Source organism: Spea bombifrons, chromosome 11 (genome assembly GCF_027358695.1).
Source record: "Spea bombifrons isolate aSpeBom1 chromosome 11, aSpeBom1.2.pri, whole genome shotgun sequence".
NCBI classification, from domain to species: Eukaryota; Metazoa; Chordata; class Amphibia; order Anura; family Pelobatidae; genus Spea; species Spea bombifrons.
The window spans coordinates 11,908,727-11,930,921 of NC_071097.1; the positions used below are offsets into that span (position 1 = coordinate 11,908,727).

The following is a 22,195-nucleotide window of genomic DNA, read 5'->3' on the forward strand; positions in this document are numbered from 1 at the left end:
AGAACTTCACAAGCAACCGCTCGGCGCCCCTGCCCGGGACTTAGATTAAAGCATCAGGGTTTTTTTTGTTTTTTTTTAAACTTTATTTAACATGAATGATGTTAAATAAAGTTTAAAAAAAAAACGAAAAAAAACGATGTTTTAAGTTAAGTCCCGAGCAGGCGCCCCTGCTACCATGGCGCCCTGTGCGGTGGCACAGGTCGCACACCCCTAAGGCCGGCCCTGCTTATTAATACTCTTAACATGTGTGTCAGCATTTGTATTTTTATATAGAGCACCTTTTTCTTCTTTGCTTTCTTCTATTTTCTTCCTGTGGGACTTTTTTTTTTCATTTTTACCACTGAAGAAGCCTCACGGTAAAAAGCTTTCCTTTCATTGTACAATCGCTATCTTGTATTTGTCATTTTATTGTGAATTTATTAATTGTGTATTTATTTCTCTATACATTTTTCAGTGTTGACAATTATATCACACTTTGTATTCCTTCAACTTTAGAAACAGCTTTAGTTGGTGGTAACAGCACCTTTTCAGATTCTCTGTTATTCTTTCTTCTTTCTTTCTGCACTACCTATTTCTGCGGATATATACTTTCTGCGGAAATAAACTTTTTCTGGTCCCCCATGTTCCATTTGGGACATCTTTGAATCCGACCAAATCAATATTCTCAATTAAGCCATATATTTTTGAAAACTAGACACACCAGAATATTTAAAATGTTGGTATTTTAATACTCTCCATGCACTAAATCTACTACAAGCCTTTGTCATCAAAGTTTGTCATTTCTTTTGTTTGTTTGTTTTTTCAAACAAATATTACTTCAGGTATAAATGTACAGCTCCTGGTATTTCCACAGTATGTGTTTAGCAACATCTCTCAAGTACAGTGATACAACACATGCATAGGTTTGTTGGGTTGTTTGGAGGCTAAAAGGGCACAACCTGGAGGCATTTCAGCATTGCATTTCGAGCTTAAGCTCTTTTAAAACAGGAGTCTGGAGTCATATTTTATATGGCGCACATGGGGCTCCTGAAGCAATTTTTGGTATTGCTGAATTCCTCAATATCCAGGTATTACAGCAACACCATTTGATAGCTTTCTAAGCTTATTTAATGCCATTGCCTGATTGGCATGCCATTGGTCATTAAGAGGTTAATATATTTTGCAGAATTTTGGTCAACTGAACTGGTTTGGGAACCATTTCCATAGTAAAATATTAAAAAATATATATGTATATTTATTATTATAATGTTTTATTAACATACCTGAGAACTTCTCGGCTCCGGCAACCCAGAGCCTTCACTTGCAGGACGCGGCCAGGACTGCACACTGATGTGGGCAGGCAATCCCGCTGACGTTGGCGATGTTCCTGCTGACGTCGGGGGCATTCCCGCTGATGGCAGTGGGAAACACCCCATTTAAAGGGGAAAATGGATGGGGAGTGGGGCGTGTCAAGACCCCGCTCTTGCGACCCGGAGGATTCGGGTACTGACCCGGGGAACCGGAGGAATACCGCTCACCTGGCAATCTCTGGGTGAAACCTGGAGAGTTCCCAGGTATATTTATTAATAAAAAAAAATGTTTTAGAAATGGTATTAAAACAAAGCTTTATCTGTTCATGAAGAAGCAATAAATAATTTGTGTGGGTGCACAAAAATGAAAAAGGAGAATCACGGTTAAGGAAAATGGTGGAAAAATGCTGAAAAAGTCTCATGTTTTTTGGCACAAAACAACATCAAAAAAGAAGGGGTTAGAAAACAGTTACTTAAATGCCAATTTGATTTCTTAACATTATATTTAATTAATCCGAATCAATACAGCCTGTGTTTTTTGATTTGTTGCTTTTTACTTTTAATTTTATTATATACCAACTGTTCATAGATGACACCTCGAAGCCTTCAGTATACATCATTCTGAATGTGGATCATGTGACCACAATCATAATGTTTCAATAAGGAATAGGGGGAAACTTCAATAAGAAAAACACAACATCGTCCTTCATAACCCTTTGAGACATTCCTGTTTGACGCTACTTTATTCATCAAAACAAAGAATTGAGCTCACCATACTTTGCATGTTATGGCAGCTGAATGGTTAACTCCATGAGCTCATGCATGAATATATATATATATTTGCACCATCTGCACAAGACATCAACCCATTCTGCTGACTTGTTCCATTGTAACTGGGCTATGTAACTCTTTAGTCCCAGGAAGGTTCACTTGACTGTCATTTATTCTTTTTGACTCACTTCCTCCCCTGGGACTGTCTGTCTTTGAAATGCACATCCACACTCCTTCCTCCTTATCATTGCAATCAGAGTTACAGGAAGTGAGAATGAGTTGTTTTGGAGTCCATGGAGGTGTTATGGGAATAGATGTAAAGGATGGGAGATGATACAGACACTTCCTGGTTTGATAACATAAAATACTCTGGTTTTCCTCTTTCCCATCGTTATCTTACACAGTACGTATTAGTATACCATTCAATGTTGAATAACCATACAACGTAGATTCTACCACTGGAATCCCAAAAGCATTAACTCTAGTTGCTAAATTTATCATAAATGTCTAATGGTTTTAATGGTCTCCGGGGTCAGACCCAACTCTTCATAGATGTGGCATCCACATTTCAATCTAAAACATACTTCCCCAGTTACCCAAATTATTTTCAAGTTAGACAGTACTCTCTGGTAGATGGCACACAAAACATTGCTGCCCATGTTTTGTACCTGTGCTTTTGCTCTTGCCATGGGATTGCAGACAAACTGTTAAAATGTTAGAATTTTAGAATTAACGTTGTAATCAAAGATATTCGGGGAAAACAAATCATGCAACAACTGTGCAAAAGTAAAGTTTATCAAAGAATAATACTGGAAATGTGACTCCAAAGGCCTTTAGTTAAACATATACTTTAGAGCCTATGGGCCATATATGTAAATAGTAATTCTGCTGCAGAAAGAAAATAATGGTTGGTGACACTCCACTGGTTTCCATGGTGACTGCTCCAGAAATGTTCAGTATGATTTGTGACTTAAAGCAAGTGTGTATAAGTATGTCAATTGTGTAATTAGACATACGCTCATTGGCCACTTTATTAGGTACACCTTGCTAGTTGGACCCGCTTTTGCATTCAGAACTGCCTTCTTTCTTTGTGGCATACTTTCTACAAGGTGCTGGAAACATTGGTGCAAAAGGGCCCAATGTGTGCCAAGAAAATGTCCCCCACACCAGTACACCACACTACCAGCCTGAACTTTTGATACAAGGCAGGATGGATCCATGATTTCATATTGTTTACTCCAAATTCTAACCCTGCCATCTGAATTGTAGCCTCAGTTTCCTGTTCTTAGCTGACACGAGTGGCACCCGGTGTGGTCTTCTGCTGCTGTAGCCCATCTGCTTCAAGGTTCGACGTGTTATGCGTTCAGAGATGGTATTCTGAATACCTTGGTTGTAACGAGTGGTTATTTGAGTTACTGTTGCCTTTCTGCCATCTCGAACCAGTCTGCCCATTCTCCTCTGATCTCTGACATCAACAAGGCATTTTCATCCACACAACTGCTACTCACTGGATATTTTCTCTTTTTCGGACCATTCTCTGTAAATCCTAGAGATGGTTGTGCGTGAAAATCCCAGTAGATCAACAGTTTCTGAAATACTTAGACCAGCTCGTCTGGTACCAACAACAATGCCACGTTCAAAGTCACTTAAATCCCCTTTCTTCCCCCTTCTGATGCTCAGTTTAAACTTCAGCATGTTGTCTTGACCATGTCCACATGGCTAAATGCATTGAGTTGCATCGAACAGGTGTACCGAATAAAGTGACGAGTGAGTGTATATTGCTGTTTTCTCATCTGAAACAATATTTTAGTACCACAACTAACCGAGCATTATATGACAATGAGGGTAAATTAGCACCTTTCATTTCACATTCTTGTAGGACCAGGGATATTATCCTTTCAATGCTTGAGAGAGATTTGTCTGAAAATTTGAACTGGTTGTGTGAGAGAGTTCGCATGAAACGTTAAGTGGACAGCTGTCACCAGCGGCAGGCATGACACTAGCACAATGCATTATTGGCTATAAATATTTGCATTTTTATACTCTAGATAAATATTCCTATAGCAAACAGAAAATTAATTGTTTTTTTGTGTGCCTAAAATCAGTATATAATATATAAAAATAATATAATATATATATATATAATTATTATTACCTATTTATTAGGCGCCAAAATATATATTAATACATATAGATACATCAGGAGTTGAGGACCCTGCCTAATGTAAAACAAGATATCTTCCTGTTGATTTAATCCTCACCTTCCAAATTTTAGTCATGATATTTCAGTTATAATATTGTGAAAATTCTTCTTAACTAAGTCACTTTTTTGAAAAGAATATATTTTCATAAGACAAAATATTTTGCAGCATGGATGCGTAAAGCGAGAAAATTTGACACTCAAAGCTTTTGGTCACTCTTATTTTTCTACGTCTATGGAAAACTGCCACTGACATAGCTTCTAGCATAAGTAAATTTATATATTGAAACAACTTCTAGTGTTGTTTTGTCAGTCTCTGTAATTGTTTTGGAGATTTTCAGTTTAAATATTCACCTAATGGAAGCAAAGATTAGCAGCAGCCTGTGTCTGAGCCAGCATTATGTAATTTACTTCCTGTCCCAAAGCTACCTCACCTCCTTTACAACAATCAGCAATTTACTAACATGAGAAAGATAACTTAATGTACTAATCATGCACCAAAAATATACTTTTCCACGTTACACATAGTAGATAAGTTTTTAATACATTTGTAATGCATATTTTTATTCTGTAAACAATATTACACATTTTATTTTGTGTATAGAACCATTAAATGTAGGATTTGGAGAAAGTGACAGACCTCATATAAATAAATAGGTAACAAATGTTTCTTATTGACGGTACTGCCATTTGTTTTTGGCGTGATATGAAATCATACACGCCACACATCGTGCCCTGCAAAGCTTTTTGAAATTTGCATAAATAGGGTACTTAACGAACAAGGCAATGTTCATATTATGTTATTTTCATTGAAAGTGTTGGCCCCAGAAGTATATGCTAGTGCTAATTTTTATTTATATATCCATGGTTTCTAGGTTTTCTTTCTCTACCACTTAGTCTGTTTCATTGTTTGCCTAAACAGTGCTAGCGTTCTGTACCAGCAGTCTCCACATTTCACAATTTGCCAGACATGTTCAGGCATCCTGTGTAGGAGAAGGCAGTATAACAGGAATTGCATAATAGAAATCTAGATAAGCATGTGATATGCATATGGTCATCTCAAACCTAAGACAAAGCCAAGGACTGATTAAGGTTTGAGTCTTTACTTATCTGCTGTCCAATTCTACGTTTCTATGTTTGTAAGAAATATGAATATTTGAACCAGAGTTTCCAGTTTCAGTTTCATACAATTATCTAATGTGCAATATTCATGTTCCACAAAAAGTACCAGCTGTGTTTTTTTTTGCTACAATTCTGTATCAGTAGTTTAAAGGAAAAGGTTTATGGAAAAATAAAATTGGCACCTATGTGATAATCACCATACAATATTTGATCGTATAAAGCATGTTAGTTAATACCAAGTCCAATATCTATTATCACTGCTTCTTTAGTAGTTTACTCATCTATTAATGATTAACAGCATAACAACTTCTTGTGAATATTATTCTTAGCTTAATATCAGAAATTTCTGTTTCCCTAGAAACATCCCTTTTCCCAAATAGTAATTTATAGATACCATTGCCATAACTAGACGATTGCATTTTCTAAACATGTTTCGATCATGTTGGACAAACATGAAATAAAGTATGAAAAAAAGTAGGAAGCTAGGCCTCAAGTTTATAATGTGTGTGTGTGTGTGTGTGTATATATATATATATATATATATATATATATATATACACACACAAACATATATACAAACAAACAACATTTTTAGGTACAAAACCCCACATGCAAGTGAACGTAAATTCATAAATTGGCAATTAATGTATACTATGTGGACATATATGTTTATGTTCTAAGAATCTATAGAAACAAAAAGGTTCCATTAAATGTATGAGTATACAAAAACAGTCTCTGAGACTCCTAAGATTACTATTTTAGAAGGACATCATGTGTTCAACAGCTACAGAGTTACAGAGCAATGTCATCTGTGAGAACAAAACAGATACAGCTGAGTTCTACTCGAATACCCGCAGTTTGTGTAATATTTTTCAGACTTGGTATGTAAGAACAAGCATCTGCATAGATACACAGAATCATACCCATATGCGTTTTGTGGACACATCCACATTACAATTGGATGTAGTACATGATGAATTTTATCTTTTGATTTTAAAAAATGTATATTGTTGCAACTTATTCTGTAGACTGATATCCACTTAACATGTTTGCAAAAAATAACTAGATTGTAAACTCTGGTGAGAAGGGTTGTTAACATAATTGGCATCTATGTGCTTCAGTATGCCAGTCAATGTTTATGAATGTATTAATTTGTTTATATACATATATGTATTCTTGCTAATTACACTTTTCAGATGCACAAATAAGCTTTCCATACACGATTGCTAATGGCTATACATATTGCACATGTTTAACATAGTACCTGAACTGCTAGCGAGACAGTTACCCAGGATTGTGTTAAACATTGAACTGTACTGCCACCTGCTGGTAGAAATCATGAAAGACCCTAAATTCATAATATTTCCTAATAACGCTTTGTGTGAAAAAATGTCACAGGGGTGCATAATTCTCTCTGTAAGAAGGGATTTTTAGTAAACACCCTACATTAACCTTTTCATCACAAGGCAGCTGTAAAGCACACTGCAATATATCATACATGGGGAGACACCTGTCCCTTTAATTGAAGATGCTTATAAAAATGCACAATGCTAGACAGTATGCAGAGTTCAACCCGAGTTATTAATTTATTTGTTAGTGACATTCTGAGATTTTTCCAATATTGACTGTGTATGTTCCTCTATTTATTGGCCACCAAACACAAACTTTACATACTTTTTATGCTTAGTTTCATGATTAATGATATATCCCTCATCAGATGTAGATGAACCTGTCCTTTTCAATACTTACCCGTAACACTTTTCCCTCCAATATATATATTTTTGAAATCTCTCAATGCTAAGGTTGATTGGGATTTTCATGTGTATCTCTATGTTTTGTGAAAAGCTGTATGTGACATTTGTAGACAAAACTCAATAAAATGCTTACTACATGCCTGAGTACGTTTGTTACACTGTAACTGATAGACAAATTGAATATATTTAGGGACTATAAGGTTGCTGCTATTTAGAGCATGGAAACGGCTTGATTCTTGTGCTGGTGAATGCGGCTCTGCATTGAGTGTCATTACTATGTGTCATTACTATAATGCTTTCATTAATTCGGTAATATGATTTAACCCCTTCAGGACCTTTTTTTTTTTTTTTTACCATGTTGGCACTAAATGACCAGAGGAGTTTTTGTGCTTTTGCTATGACTTTATTCAACTCTTATTGCCCACTCATTTAGTGCACCCCACACATTATATATTATTCCAGCACAAGTAGGGCTTTCTTTTGAAATAATAATTTTATATATAAACCATCAGTAAGTATGAAAAATATTTAAAAATGTGGGGAAAATTTAGGAAAAAAAGGAAATATTTTCACAGTTTCACCTATAAAAACTATATAACCAGTGCAAATGGGAAGAAAACCTCAAAAAGTGTATTTAGGTATTTGTCCTGTTTTTGGAAACACCACATATGCCTATATTTTCATATATTATGGCACATACAAGGTTAAATATGAATGACGCGCATCGCTGTTTCTAAACAAGTTTTTTTAAATGTGGTATGCTGAGACTTGCGCCCCAATAGCGACCAGAGAAAGAAAAACTGCTAAATAAATAATAAAAAAAACACTTTTGATTTAACCTCTTTAGTGCCAGTCTGTCCTAAACATTGCAGTAAAATTTCAATTGTTTTCATTTTTAACCACTTAACGTCCATTGACGGGTCAGGCACATCACACAAAAACAGTCACTTCAAGATCAGCAAATAGCACAAGATGGAGCGCATGTACATGAGGGAGAAAACAAAAATACAACACAATAGTGCAATATGTATGTTCAAAAATATAAAATATAAAAATAAGTACCACTCACAAGTGGACTGCAAATGTGTGCTCGTCAAAAATTCCTATTTTCAGGTCTTTAGTGCTGCAGAAAGATAGAAGTGGACAAATGGTGCAATATCTTCAGTGATCGGATGTAAGTAAAACGAATTTACACTTACAATTGCGGTGGCACCACTCAAATAGAATAGTGCATATGCATATAAATCAAACTCCACCGGAATCTTGTAAAAAATGGTTTATTAGATCCCTCGACGCGTTTCGCCGATCGCACGTCGGCTTCTTCAGGAGTAGATTAAAATCAAATACAATAAAATATGTAAACATTTACATAAAATATGTAAATATTTTTGTTTTCTCCCTCATGTACATGCGCTCCATCTTGTGCTATTTGGTTGTCTCTACACTATAAGGAAGAGTGTTTTTGGAAGCTGCAGTCTTGAGGGAGGTATTACATTATATTGATTCACACACGTGTTATTTTGGGGTTTTTTCAGTTCTTTACACTTGTTATTTCAAGATCAGCATCATGGGCCATGTCTGGCCCCTCCCCGGGGCATCAACATCTACCATACTGTATGGTGACGGACTCCCCTTCTAAAAGAGTTCAGGAGGCAATCCACAATCGCCTCCTAAACTTCAATGGCATTCAGCGGCACCGAACACGGCGCATCCTTTTTAAAAAAATAACAACGTTGGAAAAGTTTGGCATAGAGTCTCCAGACGCTCTAGAGAACTCTGGCTCCACTTGCAGGTTGAATAAAGGTACTGCATTCAACCATGCAAATCAATAGAGCCCAGCTTTCTAATCATTATGTGATTAGTAAAATATTTAAAAAAAAAAAAAAAAAATTGAAAAAAGTGGTAACGTTTAAAAATAATTATGCATCAGAGGAACCATCCAGTTCCAGCAATGAAAAAAAGAGAGAAAAAAATTAATAAAATACAAAAATAAAGTTTATTATTATGAGCAAGTGCTAAAATTAGCACTGTATCTTCCCAAAAATCTTGACATGGAAAGAGTTAATGTAAAAGCATTTCAAATACCGAAGGGGTGTCTAATTTTAAAAAAAATGAATGGTTTGATGGGGTAAATTGGAGTGGCCGGGCTCAAAGATAGGGCATAGGCACAGACTGACCAAAATTGGGGGGGGGGGGGCGCACTTCCCAAATGTGGCTTTTTAGTCCCCAAACACCAGACAAACCCATGCATGGGCGGTATCACTGTACTCGGGAGATGTTGCTGAACACATATTGGGGTGTTGTTTGATAGTGACATACACCTGGAGCTATAAATTTATACCTGAAGTACAATTTGTGTGAAAACAATACAAAAAAATTACTACCACAAACATTGGCAAAGGCTGGTGGTAGAATCTCATGTATGGAAAGGGTTAAAATAGTAGCATTTTAAATACCTTGGGGTGTCTAGTTTTCAAAAATATATGGTTTGATGGGGAAAATTGAATTAGCCGGCTTCAAAGATGGTCCAATTAGGCCATGGGGGCAGTAGGACCAGATGTAAACGTTCCAAGTTAAAAAATGCGCACTTCCAAAATGTGGCTTTTTACCTCTCAAACAACCCAACAAAGCATGGGGGGTATCACTGTACTCTGTCGATGTTGCTGAACACATATTAGGGTCTTGTTTGAAAATGGCGTATACCAGGAGCTGTAAAGCCATACTTGAAGCGAAATTTTGGTGATAAAAACACAAAATAAATTACTACCAAAAAGTTTGACAAAGTGGTAGTAGAATTAGTGCATGGAAAGGGTTAAAATACCTTGAGGTGACTAGTTTTTAAAAATATATGGTTTGAGGGGGTAAATTGCATTGGCCAGCTTCAAAGATACCCGAAATAGCACATGGGGCAGAATAACTAGCTTTGGAAAAAATATGGTTTTGAAAAAACAAAAATCAACTTGTACTTATTGCTCAATAACTTGCAGAAAAAAAGCAAAAAAAATCATAAAAACATTGGGTATTTCTAAACTCAGGATAAATAGTAGAACCTATTTAGCTGTTTTTTTCATTAGCTATTTTTAGATGAGTAAAATATTTTTCAAAAAAAGGGAGAAAAAATTTTTTTTCTCAATTTTTCATCATATTTTATTATTCTGTTTAGGGCTGCAACTAACGATTATTTTAATAATCGATTAGTTGGCCGATTATTTTTTCGATTAATCGATTAATCGGATAAAAAAATGAATGTAAATTTTTCATTTATTTAAAATAATTTACTAAACAAATGATGTTAAATACAAACAGCAGAATAAAAAAACTTTGATAATACATTTCTTGTCTTTATTTCCCAACCAGCCCCCCAATATATGCACATTTGAGCCCAGGCTTGCTACGCTGCCTCCCAGACATGCCATGCTGCCCCCCCACATATGCCACGCTGCCTACCACAGCACTCCACGCTGCCTCCCACATATACCACACCACGCTGCCTCCCACATCTGCCACTCCACGCTGCCTCCCACATATGCCACTCCACGCTGCCTCCCACATCTGCCACGCCACGCTGCCTCCCACATCTGCCACTCCACTCTACCCCCCACATGCCACTGTGCCTGATACGCCTTATACCCCCTGAAACACCACTCCATCCTCCCCAGACATGCCACCCTGCCCTCCCCACATATGCCACGCCATGCTGCCTCCCACATCTGCCACTCCACAATGCCTCCCACATATGCCACGCTGCCTCCCACATCTGCCACTCCACGCTGCCTCCCACATCTGCCACTGTACCTGATACGCCTTATATCCCCACTCCATCCTCCCCAGACATGCCACCCTGCCTTCCAGACATGCCACTTCTCTACCCCCAGATATGCCACTCTACCCCCAGATATGCCTTATACACCCTGATACACCACTCCGTCCTCCCCAGACATGCCACACTGCCCTCCCCACATATGCCTTATATACTGTATATGCCTTATACCCCCAGATATGTCACTTCATTGCCCCCAGGATTTAGATTCCCCTAAATTAACCCTAAACTCCCCATTAACCATAAATGCCCCTAAATTAACCCTTAACACCCCCTTAACCACAGCATCCCCTAAATTAACCCTAAAGACCCCATCAACCACAGCATCCCCTAAATTAACCCTAAACACACCATTAACCATAACTGCCTCAAATTAACCCAAAACACCCCATTAACCACAGCTGCTCCTAAATTAACCCTAAACACCCTATTAACATAACTGCCCCTAAATTAACCCTAAACACCCAATTAACCATAACTGCCCCTAAATTAACCCTAAACACCCCACTAACCATAACTGCCCCTAAATTAACCCCCACCTCCCCTAACTTTCAGTAGCCCAAATATATATATATATATATATATTAGTGATGTCCGGATCATGAACGAATCGTTCATTTGATCCGGTTCTTTTTAGTGATCCGGATGAGTCGGTTCACTAGACTGAACGATTCGTTTGTAGCGGTTCAGTCTGTGAATCATGCAGCTGTAACCTGATCCTAGAGCTGTGAGTCATCTGCAGAGCACTCTGGGGTCAGGTTACAGCTCATTAATTCACACAGGAACGATGACTCAGAGAGTCGTTCAAAGAGTCGAATGATCCGAAGAGTCGAATGAACCGAAGAGTCGAATGAACCGAAGAGTCGAATGAACCGAAGAGTCGAATGATTCGAATCTTACGGGGATCCGGATCTTACAAGGATCCGAATCTTACAGAGATTCGAATCATTCAGAGAATATTACTGATACCATACTTTTATAAATAAATACATTAATAATGTTCACACTGCCCCCAGGATTTAGATTCCTCTGAGTTTGCCCCCCTTTACCTATAACTGCACCTACAGTTAACTTTATTAAATTAATTAAATAACCCTCAGTCATCAGCATACAATTAACCCTTATACCCCATCAACCATAACTGCCCCTGAAATTAACCGTAAAGATCCCATTAACCATAATGGCCCCTGAAATTAACCCTAAAGACCCCATTAACCATAACGGCCCCTGAAATTAACCCTACATACTCCATTAACCATAACTGCCCCTAAATTAATTGCATGTACTCCAGATAAATTACCTAATAAATTGGTATGGTTGATGGGGTCTTTAGTGTTAATTTGGGGGCAGTTATGCTTAATGGGGTGTTTAAGGATAATTTAGGGGCAGTTATGCTTAATGGGGTGTTTAGGGTTAATTTGGGGGCAGTTATGCTTAATGGGGTCTTTAGTGTTAATTTGGGGGCAGTTATGCTTAATGGGGTCTTTAGTGTTAATTTGGGGGCAGTTATGCTTAATGGGGTGTTTAGGGTTAATTTGGGGCAGTTATGCTTAATGGGGTCTTTAGTGTTAATTTGGGGGCAGTTATGCTTAATGGGGTCTTTAGTGTTAATTTGGGGGCAGTTATGCTTAATGGGGTCTTTAGTGTTAATTTGGGGGCAGTTATGCTTAATGGGGTGTTTAGGGTTAATTTGGGGGCAGTTATGCTTAATGGGGTGTTTAGGGTTAATTTGGGGGCAGTTATGGTTAATGGAGTGTTAAGGGTTAATTTTAGGGCAGTCATGGTTGATGGGGTGTTTAGGGTTAATTTAATGGTGAGGGTTAATTTAATTAATTTAATAAAGTTAGCTTAAGGTGCAGTTGCAGGTAAAGGGGAATGTAAATCCTGGGGGCAGTGATTATTAATGTATTATTTATAACAGTATGGTGACATTCTCTGAATGATTAGAATGCCAATGAAGGCAGAGAGTCGTTCAAAGATCCGGATCTTACAATGATCCGGATCTTACAATGATCCGGATCTTACAATGATCCGGATCTTACAATGATCCGGATCTTACAATGATCCGGTTCACTGTAAGATTCGGATCCCTGTAAGATCCGAATCTTTGAACGACTCTCTGCCTTCATTGACATCACTGGAGGCAGGGGGGAGGATTCATAATGAAAGGGGCGGGGCCAATCGTTAGTGTGCCTGCACGGAGTTACTGGAAAACAGTAACTCCGTGCAGACACACTGAGTGATCCGAAGATCCGGATCATGAATCGGATCATTTCAGTGAACGAATCGAAATGATCCGATTCACTTTAATGATCCGAACTTCCCATCACTAATATATATATATATATATACTTACAGTTAGATGAGTGTCACAGCCATGTGGTTCTGGCCTGGAGAAGGAAGGGGCGGGGCCAGTTGTCACAGTGATTACAGGGAGGGGGAGTAAGTAGGAGCTGCTGCTGTGAGACGGTGAGTCAGACTAAACGGATTATATCAGCGTTTGCTCTGAAAAAACCCTCATTTTATAATCGATAATAATCGATTCAACTAATCGATAATGAAATTCGTTGCCAACGAATTTCATTATCGATTATTATCGATTTTATCGATTAGTTGTTGCAGCCCTAATTCTGTTATAGGAAATTAGATAATATGATCAAATAGTAATAGTATCTGAAGAAAAACAACATATAACTTGTGTGGGTACACTAAATGAGTGAGGAGAAAATTATATCTAAACATGAGCACCGCAAAAGTGTTAAAACAGCCTCGGTCCCAGAAGGTACAAAAAGTAAAAAACAGCCTGGTCCTTAAGGTGTTAACAAACCCATTCTATCAGTATTTCAGTAATTTTTTTTCCCTGGGTACATGAAATTACTGAAACAACTTGTGATTTGTTTTCAGAAACACCCCCTGAGTACAGGAGTACCCCATATACATGGGTAGGGCATGTCTCTTTGGCACTGCAGGTTCAAAATTCAAACATGCGCATTACAATTTTCAAACATGGAATTTTTGCTGCGTCCATGTCTTATTTGAGACACGGTAGAGGTCCCATATTTTATTTTAACCCCCTAAAACTATATATTTCCAAAAACTAGGCAGCTCAGGGAAACTAGTTAGGGGCATATTGGCCTGTCCCATGCAGCTGATTCACATCTACTTTGCAGTGGATGTGTGAAAGAAGTCTTGATTTGTGTTCAGTAACACCCCCACCCCCCGAGTACAGCGGTACCCCACATGCATAGATAAGTCATGTTTCTCATGTATTGTGGCGTCAAAACTGGAACATTTGCGCTTTTCAATTTTTAAGCAAGGGACAAATTTAGGCCATTGATCAGGAAGACCTATCAATAATCGGTGACTTAAAATGCCACTGACAAGTGAAAAAGTAATAATTGCATATCTTTTAATAATTTCTGCGAGGGGGGTTCATTATTACCTTAGATGACCCTTCTCTCTTTCTAGGGCAGGGTCATGCAGGGGCTGTCATAATGACCAGATCATCATCAGCCCACTTTTGATTGGTGTAGCAGTTTTTAACTAAACTCACAACAATTGACCTGGAAGCACCCTTGACTTTCAGGTCAGTGCTCATATTTTTTATTATTATTATTTTAATTTTAACTCTTTCAATGCTGATGCTCCATAGGATGTGATGGTGTCATACACAGTCTCCGCATTGAAGGGGCTAACACTGCACAATCGCTCTTAATAGAGCAATTAGGCAGCAGGGGAGGGTTGGGGCTGCAGAGATTTATCTGTAGCGATCACACACTGTACAAGCAACTTCTCTTTTACTGTCCAGGGAAAGCAGGAACATGATGTAAAGTGACCCCACTGCATTACTGCTTCTTCTGGGTGGTACGGGAGGTTGCCCACATACTGTGTGAGCAATACAGAGGTAAGCTGTGGGTCTGTGCAGAAGCGGTTGCAAGCTCAAGGGGCAGCTGCCAAGGGCCTTCCGGTACTGACCTGGCCCAGGGCAGCTGTCCCTTTTGCCCCGTGTTGAAGACAGTCCTGAACTGCTGCCATACTGGTTTATTGTGTTTGTTCCACTCCCTGTGTTCTCACTACCATTTCACTCCTATCACCATTATTCTCAAAGTACCATGTCCACAATCATCTTGTTGCTTTTTTCAATCTCCTTTTACAATCAATAGAACCTTATTCTCTCTCTCCAGCCACCAGCACCACCACACTATATTTTTGTTGCTTCCTCATTACTTTGTTCTCCCATTCTCTCATGCCAGGTACCTTTTACCTTCAATAACTCTCTCTCCCCCTCATCCCCGGTTCTCATCAAAACTCTCTGCTCCCACAAGACCCATTCCCACTGTGACGACCCTGGGTTAATCGGTGCCGTCTGTCGCAGTGGTTGCGACCATCCGGGGTTAAAATGTATGGACATTGCGGGGCTCGGTGGCCTAAGTGTGATGCCGGACTGTCTGGGCTGGGCTATGTGGACATGGTTTATGGCCTTTTTCCTGTGTTGGACTGTATATAAGCCCATGTGTTTCACAAATAAAGAGTCCCTGTTTTACCTCACCACAAGTCCTGTCTTGTTATTGAGGTAAGCCTCGGTGCTGCCCTTATCAGGGCGGTAGAGCGCTGTATTGCTATACTTCTGTAGACTACAGTGCCGCCAAGGTTCCTGAAGAAATGTGTCCTCTGCTATGATCACTTATAGCCCCACTGTGTAGCTTAGGTTCGGCTAGCCACAGTGGTAAGGCAGCCCCTTCTCTCTACACGCTTGTGCTGTCTGGTGGTGAATGGGTTAATCTCTGGTGTCCCGGTGACCATGTGGCGGAGGAAGCAACGTAGGGCAGGCGCACCCAGTTGGGGTACAGGTCGGTCCCGTCACACCCATCATCTTTCACTTTCTCTTCAACTTTTAGCAGCTGGGGGCTTCCTTATTGCACCCTTCTCTCTGCCACTCAGGGTTCCAGAAATCTTGATAATCATAGTCACATACCCTGCCACCCTCCTGCCCGCCTTTTGCTCTCTGGAACAGCCATACACCAAGGTATCTTTCTAAATAGCCTAAAAGAGCCAACTACTCCAATTCGATCTACACTATCTATTATGGACACTGACCCGCACATCAGCGCCAAGTTGATAACAGCCTTATCAATTGGCCACCAAAAGGCGCTGCCGTATATATCAAAAAGATAGCGCAAAAAATAAATCTGACAGGTAACAGGGGTGAGCGCCCAATGGGCCTTTAACCAATACAGTTTGCAAAATGGATATCATGGAAATTTAAAAGGATCTTTCATCTTTCATATGCATTAATGTGTATATGATATACTGGTTAGGTTGCCCCTTTAAATGCAAACAATAATAATATTAAATATAACGTGTGAATACACAAAAGGAAGAAATTGGTCTAGGTTTTTAAGGGGCCCCAAGTGAAGAAATCAATTAGGGCCCCATATTAATAAAAAGAATGAATAAGCATGCAATATCTCACTAGATATCACAATTACTATGGTCCTTAAGCAGCTGGCACATCTACTGGTACCATTACATTTGGAGTTGTATTTCTTCTTTTACAACATAGGACCACATATATGCCACAAAACAATTTGAAAAACAGAATACAAAGCGACTGCAGTTAACTGTTGAATATTTTAATTTACATTAACAATTGTCATTAAAAAGGATGGTTAATATGAACACTACAAAAGAAGAGCTTAAATGATCTGTGGACAGCATTTTAGGGAAGAAACTTTGGCTGAAAATATTTTCCGGAAACAGTATGTTCCCAGATATACTCAAGTTTTGCTGAGCATGGAGAGATTTTCTTTTTTACGAACCTCTCCAATTACCACCGGGCAATGAAAAAAGCCAAAGAGTGAGGTAATTGCAGAGAGCCTGGGAGAAAAGATCCAAACCACAATATTTTCACTAAGACCACCACCTATACCCAAATTCTGCGGCAAGTAGAACACATATAACAGAAGAAACAAAAAAGACTGACTAAATAGGTTAACAAATTTTTACATCTTATTAGGTTGGGCTTTGGTGGTTACAGAAGCTGGATGCTTTATTAACTTTAAATATAAATTTGAGGGCTATTTCGGTAAAGACGTTCTTGGGTGTTCCTAACACAATTCAATTCAAGGGCAGCACAAACAGTGTGAAATGAAAATGGCTTCAGTATTTGATTGTAGAATTTCTACTCTAATTGTTGTCTGGAGGAAACTCCCTCTATTAATATTGTCAGCAGAAACATTTAACGTAAAGGATGGGGTGGAAACACAATGAAAGGAGGTCATTATTTATAACGGTAATGAGATGATTAAAGCATTACAGGGATGGACAAATATATCCAGGCGTTGTGTGAGCAGAAACTGTATTATGTGTTCATCTATCTATATTAGAAACAACATGTTTACACAGTATGAGGTACAGCAAACTCAAAATTAGAGACAAATACAAGGTCACTGACTGGAAAATTAAAAAAAATCGATCTCTTACCGTGGCTGTGATTGTTGCATGGCTCCAGTGAGGGTGTATGTTTTGGGCTAGGCAAACAGGGTTCAAAAAGTTGCCGGGGGTTAAAGCGGTCTAAGATATAAGACAGAGGGAGGTTAGACATACAGGAAATGTTAAATGAGTGTCTGGTACGAGACACACCATGAGAAGCAGGTAGTGCAAACATTTCACTACAATATTAAAATACAGAAAGGCAAACTGGGGGGAGCGCAAAGGCTGCACCGACACAGGACTGAGATGCCGATTACACACTGAATATTTCAACAGCAATAGCTACAAGCAGTTGTGTAGGAAACAAATTAGAGGCATCTACCTTCCGGCTGATGAGTTGTTCCTCTTATTTGCGTCTTGGATTTCCACTCTTCGGATAGTCGGGTAACAATCACTTCTAGTACGGGTCCTCTGCAGTTCGATCCAGATGTGATGGAAGAAGGCGGGGATCCCTCTTGCTACATTCAGCCTGTTCATGCTCCTCCCAGGAACGCCATCACTGGAATTAGGTGGTTGGAATGGGGCTATTAAGGGAGTGCAGAGATTCTACCGACATCCAGTCTCGTTTACCAATGTACCCTGGACTTGAACTGTAGCGATTGTCATAACAACAATTAACAACTCGAATATCCCTGGTGCTCTGTACTCTTCTGAAATACATGGCTTCTAGAAAAAGAAATACTTCCAGACTTATGTAAAGTCCCCCCTTAAACAGTATAATGCGTTACGCTAAGTACTTTTACATTAATATTGAATAAAGCCAAAACATGTAGTTTGTCTTTTTTTTTATTCCTTTTGTGTGAGAATACAGTGACCGCATATTTGCATTCAATGAGTTACAAAGATAATAAAATGCTGAAATGCCACTCAGCTACAAAACCCACAAAATAGTTCTTGGACTCCACACATTTATGTGATGCCTTATATGTCTATCTATACACAGGGAAATATGATATAATATTAACTATATCTAATAAACCCCACCAGGGCATCTACATGTTTGTAAAATAAATATTCTGTTCCCATTTCCTTAATCTGCCACATGAGTTTGGCTGGGAGGCTAGTGTACTGATGGCAAAGGCAACGTACTGTTGGGTTCAACCATGGCTGCCACCACAGAATGTTCTGTAAATGAAGATTTCTTATTGTGCTGCATGCAGGGCCGCTTTATTCAGCGGGCAAAGTGGGCATTTGCCCATGCCCCAATAACCTTCGGGGTCCCACTGGCAGTCATACTGCCGGTTTGGGGCCCCCTCTGCGCTTTTAATCACCTGCGGTGGCGGACCGCTGTTTCTTTTTGTTTTTTTTTTACGTGGAGGAGAGAGAGAGGCGCCGAGCAGTCGCTCATAAAGTTTTCAACAACCACTCCTCATGTTGAGGCTTTGGGGTGTGCAACCTGTGATCTGTGGCTGTAACTTATGGGGTTTTATCTATACCTTTAATGTTGAGTTTCTATGCAAATTCAAATTTATCTATACCTGCAAAGCTGGGTTTGTGTGTTACTGTGTAGATCCATATCTGATATGCTATGTTTCCATATATAATACAAGATTTGTTTGTCTGATTCTATGCCTTCAGTGCTGAGTTCACATGTGATTTTCAATTGATCTATACACGCAAAGCTAGGTTGATCTATCCATACTATGCTATGTTTCCAAACATTATTTATGTATGTAGTTATGTAAGTTTGTATCTCTTATTCAGTCGATCTATACATGCAAGTGCTATTTTATGTGTTTGATCTATACGTATTTTTTGGTGCGTGGAGCGGGTTCCAATGAAATGCTTGCATAGGGTCCAATTTTATCAATATAAAATGTATTGGAAGCAGGTCTAATATTTATATATATTGACAGTTCGGGTTAATATTAATATATATCGTGTGTGTGATCTCATGGGCTTCATAGTGTGTCCCGGAATGGCAGAAATAAAATGTGGTTACCCTAGGTCCGCGGTAGTGGAATTAGAAGATGGCCACACGTGGGCCCTCCACTACAAGCCCCCTGCCTCCCCACTACAAGCCCCTGTCTGTCCCCCCCACTGCAAGCCCCTGTACTCCCCGGTTTTTGCATTTGATTGGCAGGAGGGGGCCCACTATTATATTGTTTGCCCAGGGACCCACCAGAGCCTTGAATCGGCCCTGGCTGCCTGGTATATACACAATGGAAGCCCTACAGGAACAAAAGTGCAAATACATTTTGTAACACTTTTCTAAGCATAAAAATTGGCAGATTACAGTTCTAGATAATGCAAATAAATAGAGTGCAATATTTTAAAACACACAACTCCAGTAATTGTGCTTTCAATATGACTAAAAGTCCCCTTGTTGCCAGAATTTGAAGTAGACGTACATCTTCTGGTTTTGATGTCCTACTCCGTAAATAGTGTTACTTGTGTCTTACCAAACCAATGTTAGAGCTGAGCATGTGAGTTTTGTATAGAAAGAGATGGGTGGCAACATAATCACCACTTCAGTACCCTTACACAACTGTAGGACACTACACATCTAGGTGTCTTGGTTTTAAAACACTTAAGAGAAGAAGCTTACCCTTGGGTATGTGGGTCATCAAACAATTTTAAGTGAATACCTGCTTTCACCTCACATTGCTATGTTTAATAAGGTTTACTGGTAGCCTAGTGGATGCTCTATTCACTTGCAGCCAATGGCATCTTTAAACATAGGCTAAGTAATGGTAGAAGAGAAATCTGAACCTCCTTTAGTACTAGAGTAAACCACAAAGCCATACATCGGCTAGATAAAATGCAGAAATGTACTATGAACTTACTAAAAGTACAAAAGGTTACTTATTTTAGGTTTTTCTTACTAGCTGTCTATATTAAAATACAATCATATTTATTAAATCTCTTAAACCTTGTCTTCCACTATGTGCTTCCCATAATCATCTGCAAGTTCCACCACTATATAAACACAATATATAAATTCTTGTTTCTCCTGTTCACCCCACATTTGCTGTGTCTTATGTGTCACGCTCACATAACACAGCTCTTCTATCCTAGCTGTAAATGTCACTTTACAGTTTTATGTATGTGTATTTAAATGGACATGTGTATATATCTATTTTTGTATACAGAGAAAGTATAGATACAAACAATGTATTCCTGTGTATGAATTTCAGACACACAGACATAAATATATTACGTTCAAACATAATCTTGTTAACCAAAACAAGACATCCAATCGGAGGAAAACACCTCCAGCGTATAAGGGGTGCGTAAGTCTGTGTATCATAAGTTCTACACAACAAATGCAATAAAAGGTCAACCTGTTTATTAAGCAAAATACATACATGGAAGAAGGTGAAAGCAGAGACAAGGAAGCCAGTAAAACTAGCACCCTGCACGTTTCAAGCTTTACAAAACTCTTAATCATACCCAGATGCAAACACATCAAGGCTTGCACACCTGGACACACAAACACTAAGATATCCAGACTCACATACACTAACACACACAGACACACACTAACATACCCAATCATACACACTAACATACCCAGACATACATGCTAAAATACCCAGACATGCATGCTAAAATACCCAGACACACACAATAACATAACCACATTCAAACCCAGACAGACACACACTAACATAACCACATACAGCAACCTAGGCAGACACACCAACACACACTACTCCCGCAGGGTCACGCAACACAATGTTACATGGCCTTGCATAAAGAGGTAACTCTTACCTCTTTATCCGAACTCATGAAGCATGCTGCTGTCTTTTGAGGGGAGGGGGGGGCAACTGCCCCACTGCCCCCACCCGGATCTGCCCATGGCATGTACTGAAATTTGTGCAAAGTCATCATTTCGCTTTTTTATAGAAAAAAATGGTACAAGTGATTCATTTTATGATCAAACTGAGGGAAAAGTGTCAAAAATATAAAAGTATTTGTTTCCTGAAAGTTCCTATTAAGGGCAATGACAATATATTTTTTTATGAATGCAAAGGTTTTTTGTCACATTTTTTTTCTCATACAAACAAATACAGTATTGAGACATACGTTGCTGGAACTCCAGTGTTTAAAAAACCTTAAAACCTTTTACATCTTTTTTTCTGTATATGTATCTGTTAACTGTGTCATTTCAATTGAGTTTTTGCAGGTTCCCCATGTAATGTTCAAATTTCAGAATTTTTGTACACCACAATCTCTTAACCTGGGTTAACCTAAACACACACACACAGTGATATTTTGGATTCCAATAATAATTCCTATACTCCAGAATTTTTGCTATGTTTGCCAGGGAACATTAGGGTAAAATTTGTAGTGCAGAAGATTAATCTGCATGCAGAATATGTTTATCAAAGTCTCAGCCTTTTATGGACAACGATGACTGATCTTGTGCTAATGTTCACAAAGATAACAATCTGAACACGTCGCCAGTTCTTGCTACTTTTAAACAACTTTAACCAAATAAAAAGACATTAAATAAATTATGTTTATTACATGAGAAAAAGTAACTCTATGGATTGAATTATTATCAAAGCAAATTAATTAACATGTTCATGTTTACGGTAAGGTGGTTGAAACTGAACAACTATATGTTAAGAGAAATTGAACAGTTTTTCTTTCGGGTGAGAATGCTGTTTAAAAAGCAGGACTAGGGGAAAACCAGATTAACTGAACTCTTTAACTTGACTTACATTTTAACAATTTGTCTTGATAAAGTCTGCAAGGGTTAGCTGGAACATTGACCACTACTTTTATATGTCTCAATAAA

General features: G+C 38.6%; 1 protein-coding gene across 1 annotated transcript in view; it reads right to left on the minus strand.

Annotated features, from left to right (window-relative positions):
* PALD1 (phosphatase domain containing paladin 1) overlaps positions 1–17,531 on the minus strand; it is a 134,728-nt gene extending 117,197 nt beyond the window's left edge. The window contains exon 1 of the mRNA XM_053450661.1: positions 17,440–17,531. Within this exon, the coding sequence (XP_053306636.1) occupies positions 17,440–17,459 (20 nt within the window). The 5' untranslated portion in view covers positions 17,460–17,531. The remainder of the gene's footprint in view (positions 1–17,439) is intronic.
* Positions 17,532–22,195: the final 4,664 nt, after the last annotated feature.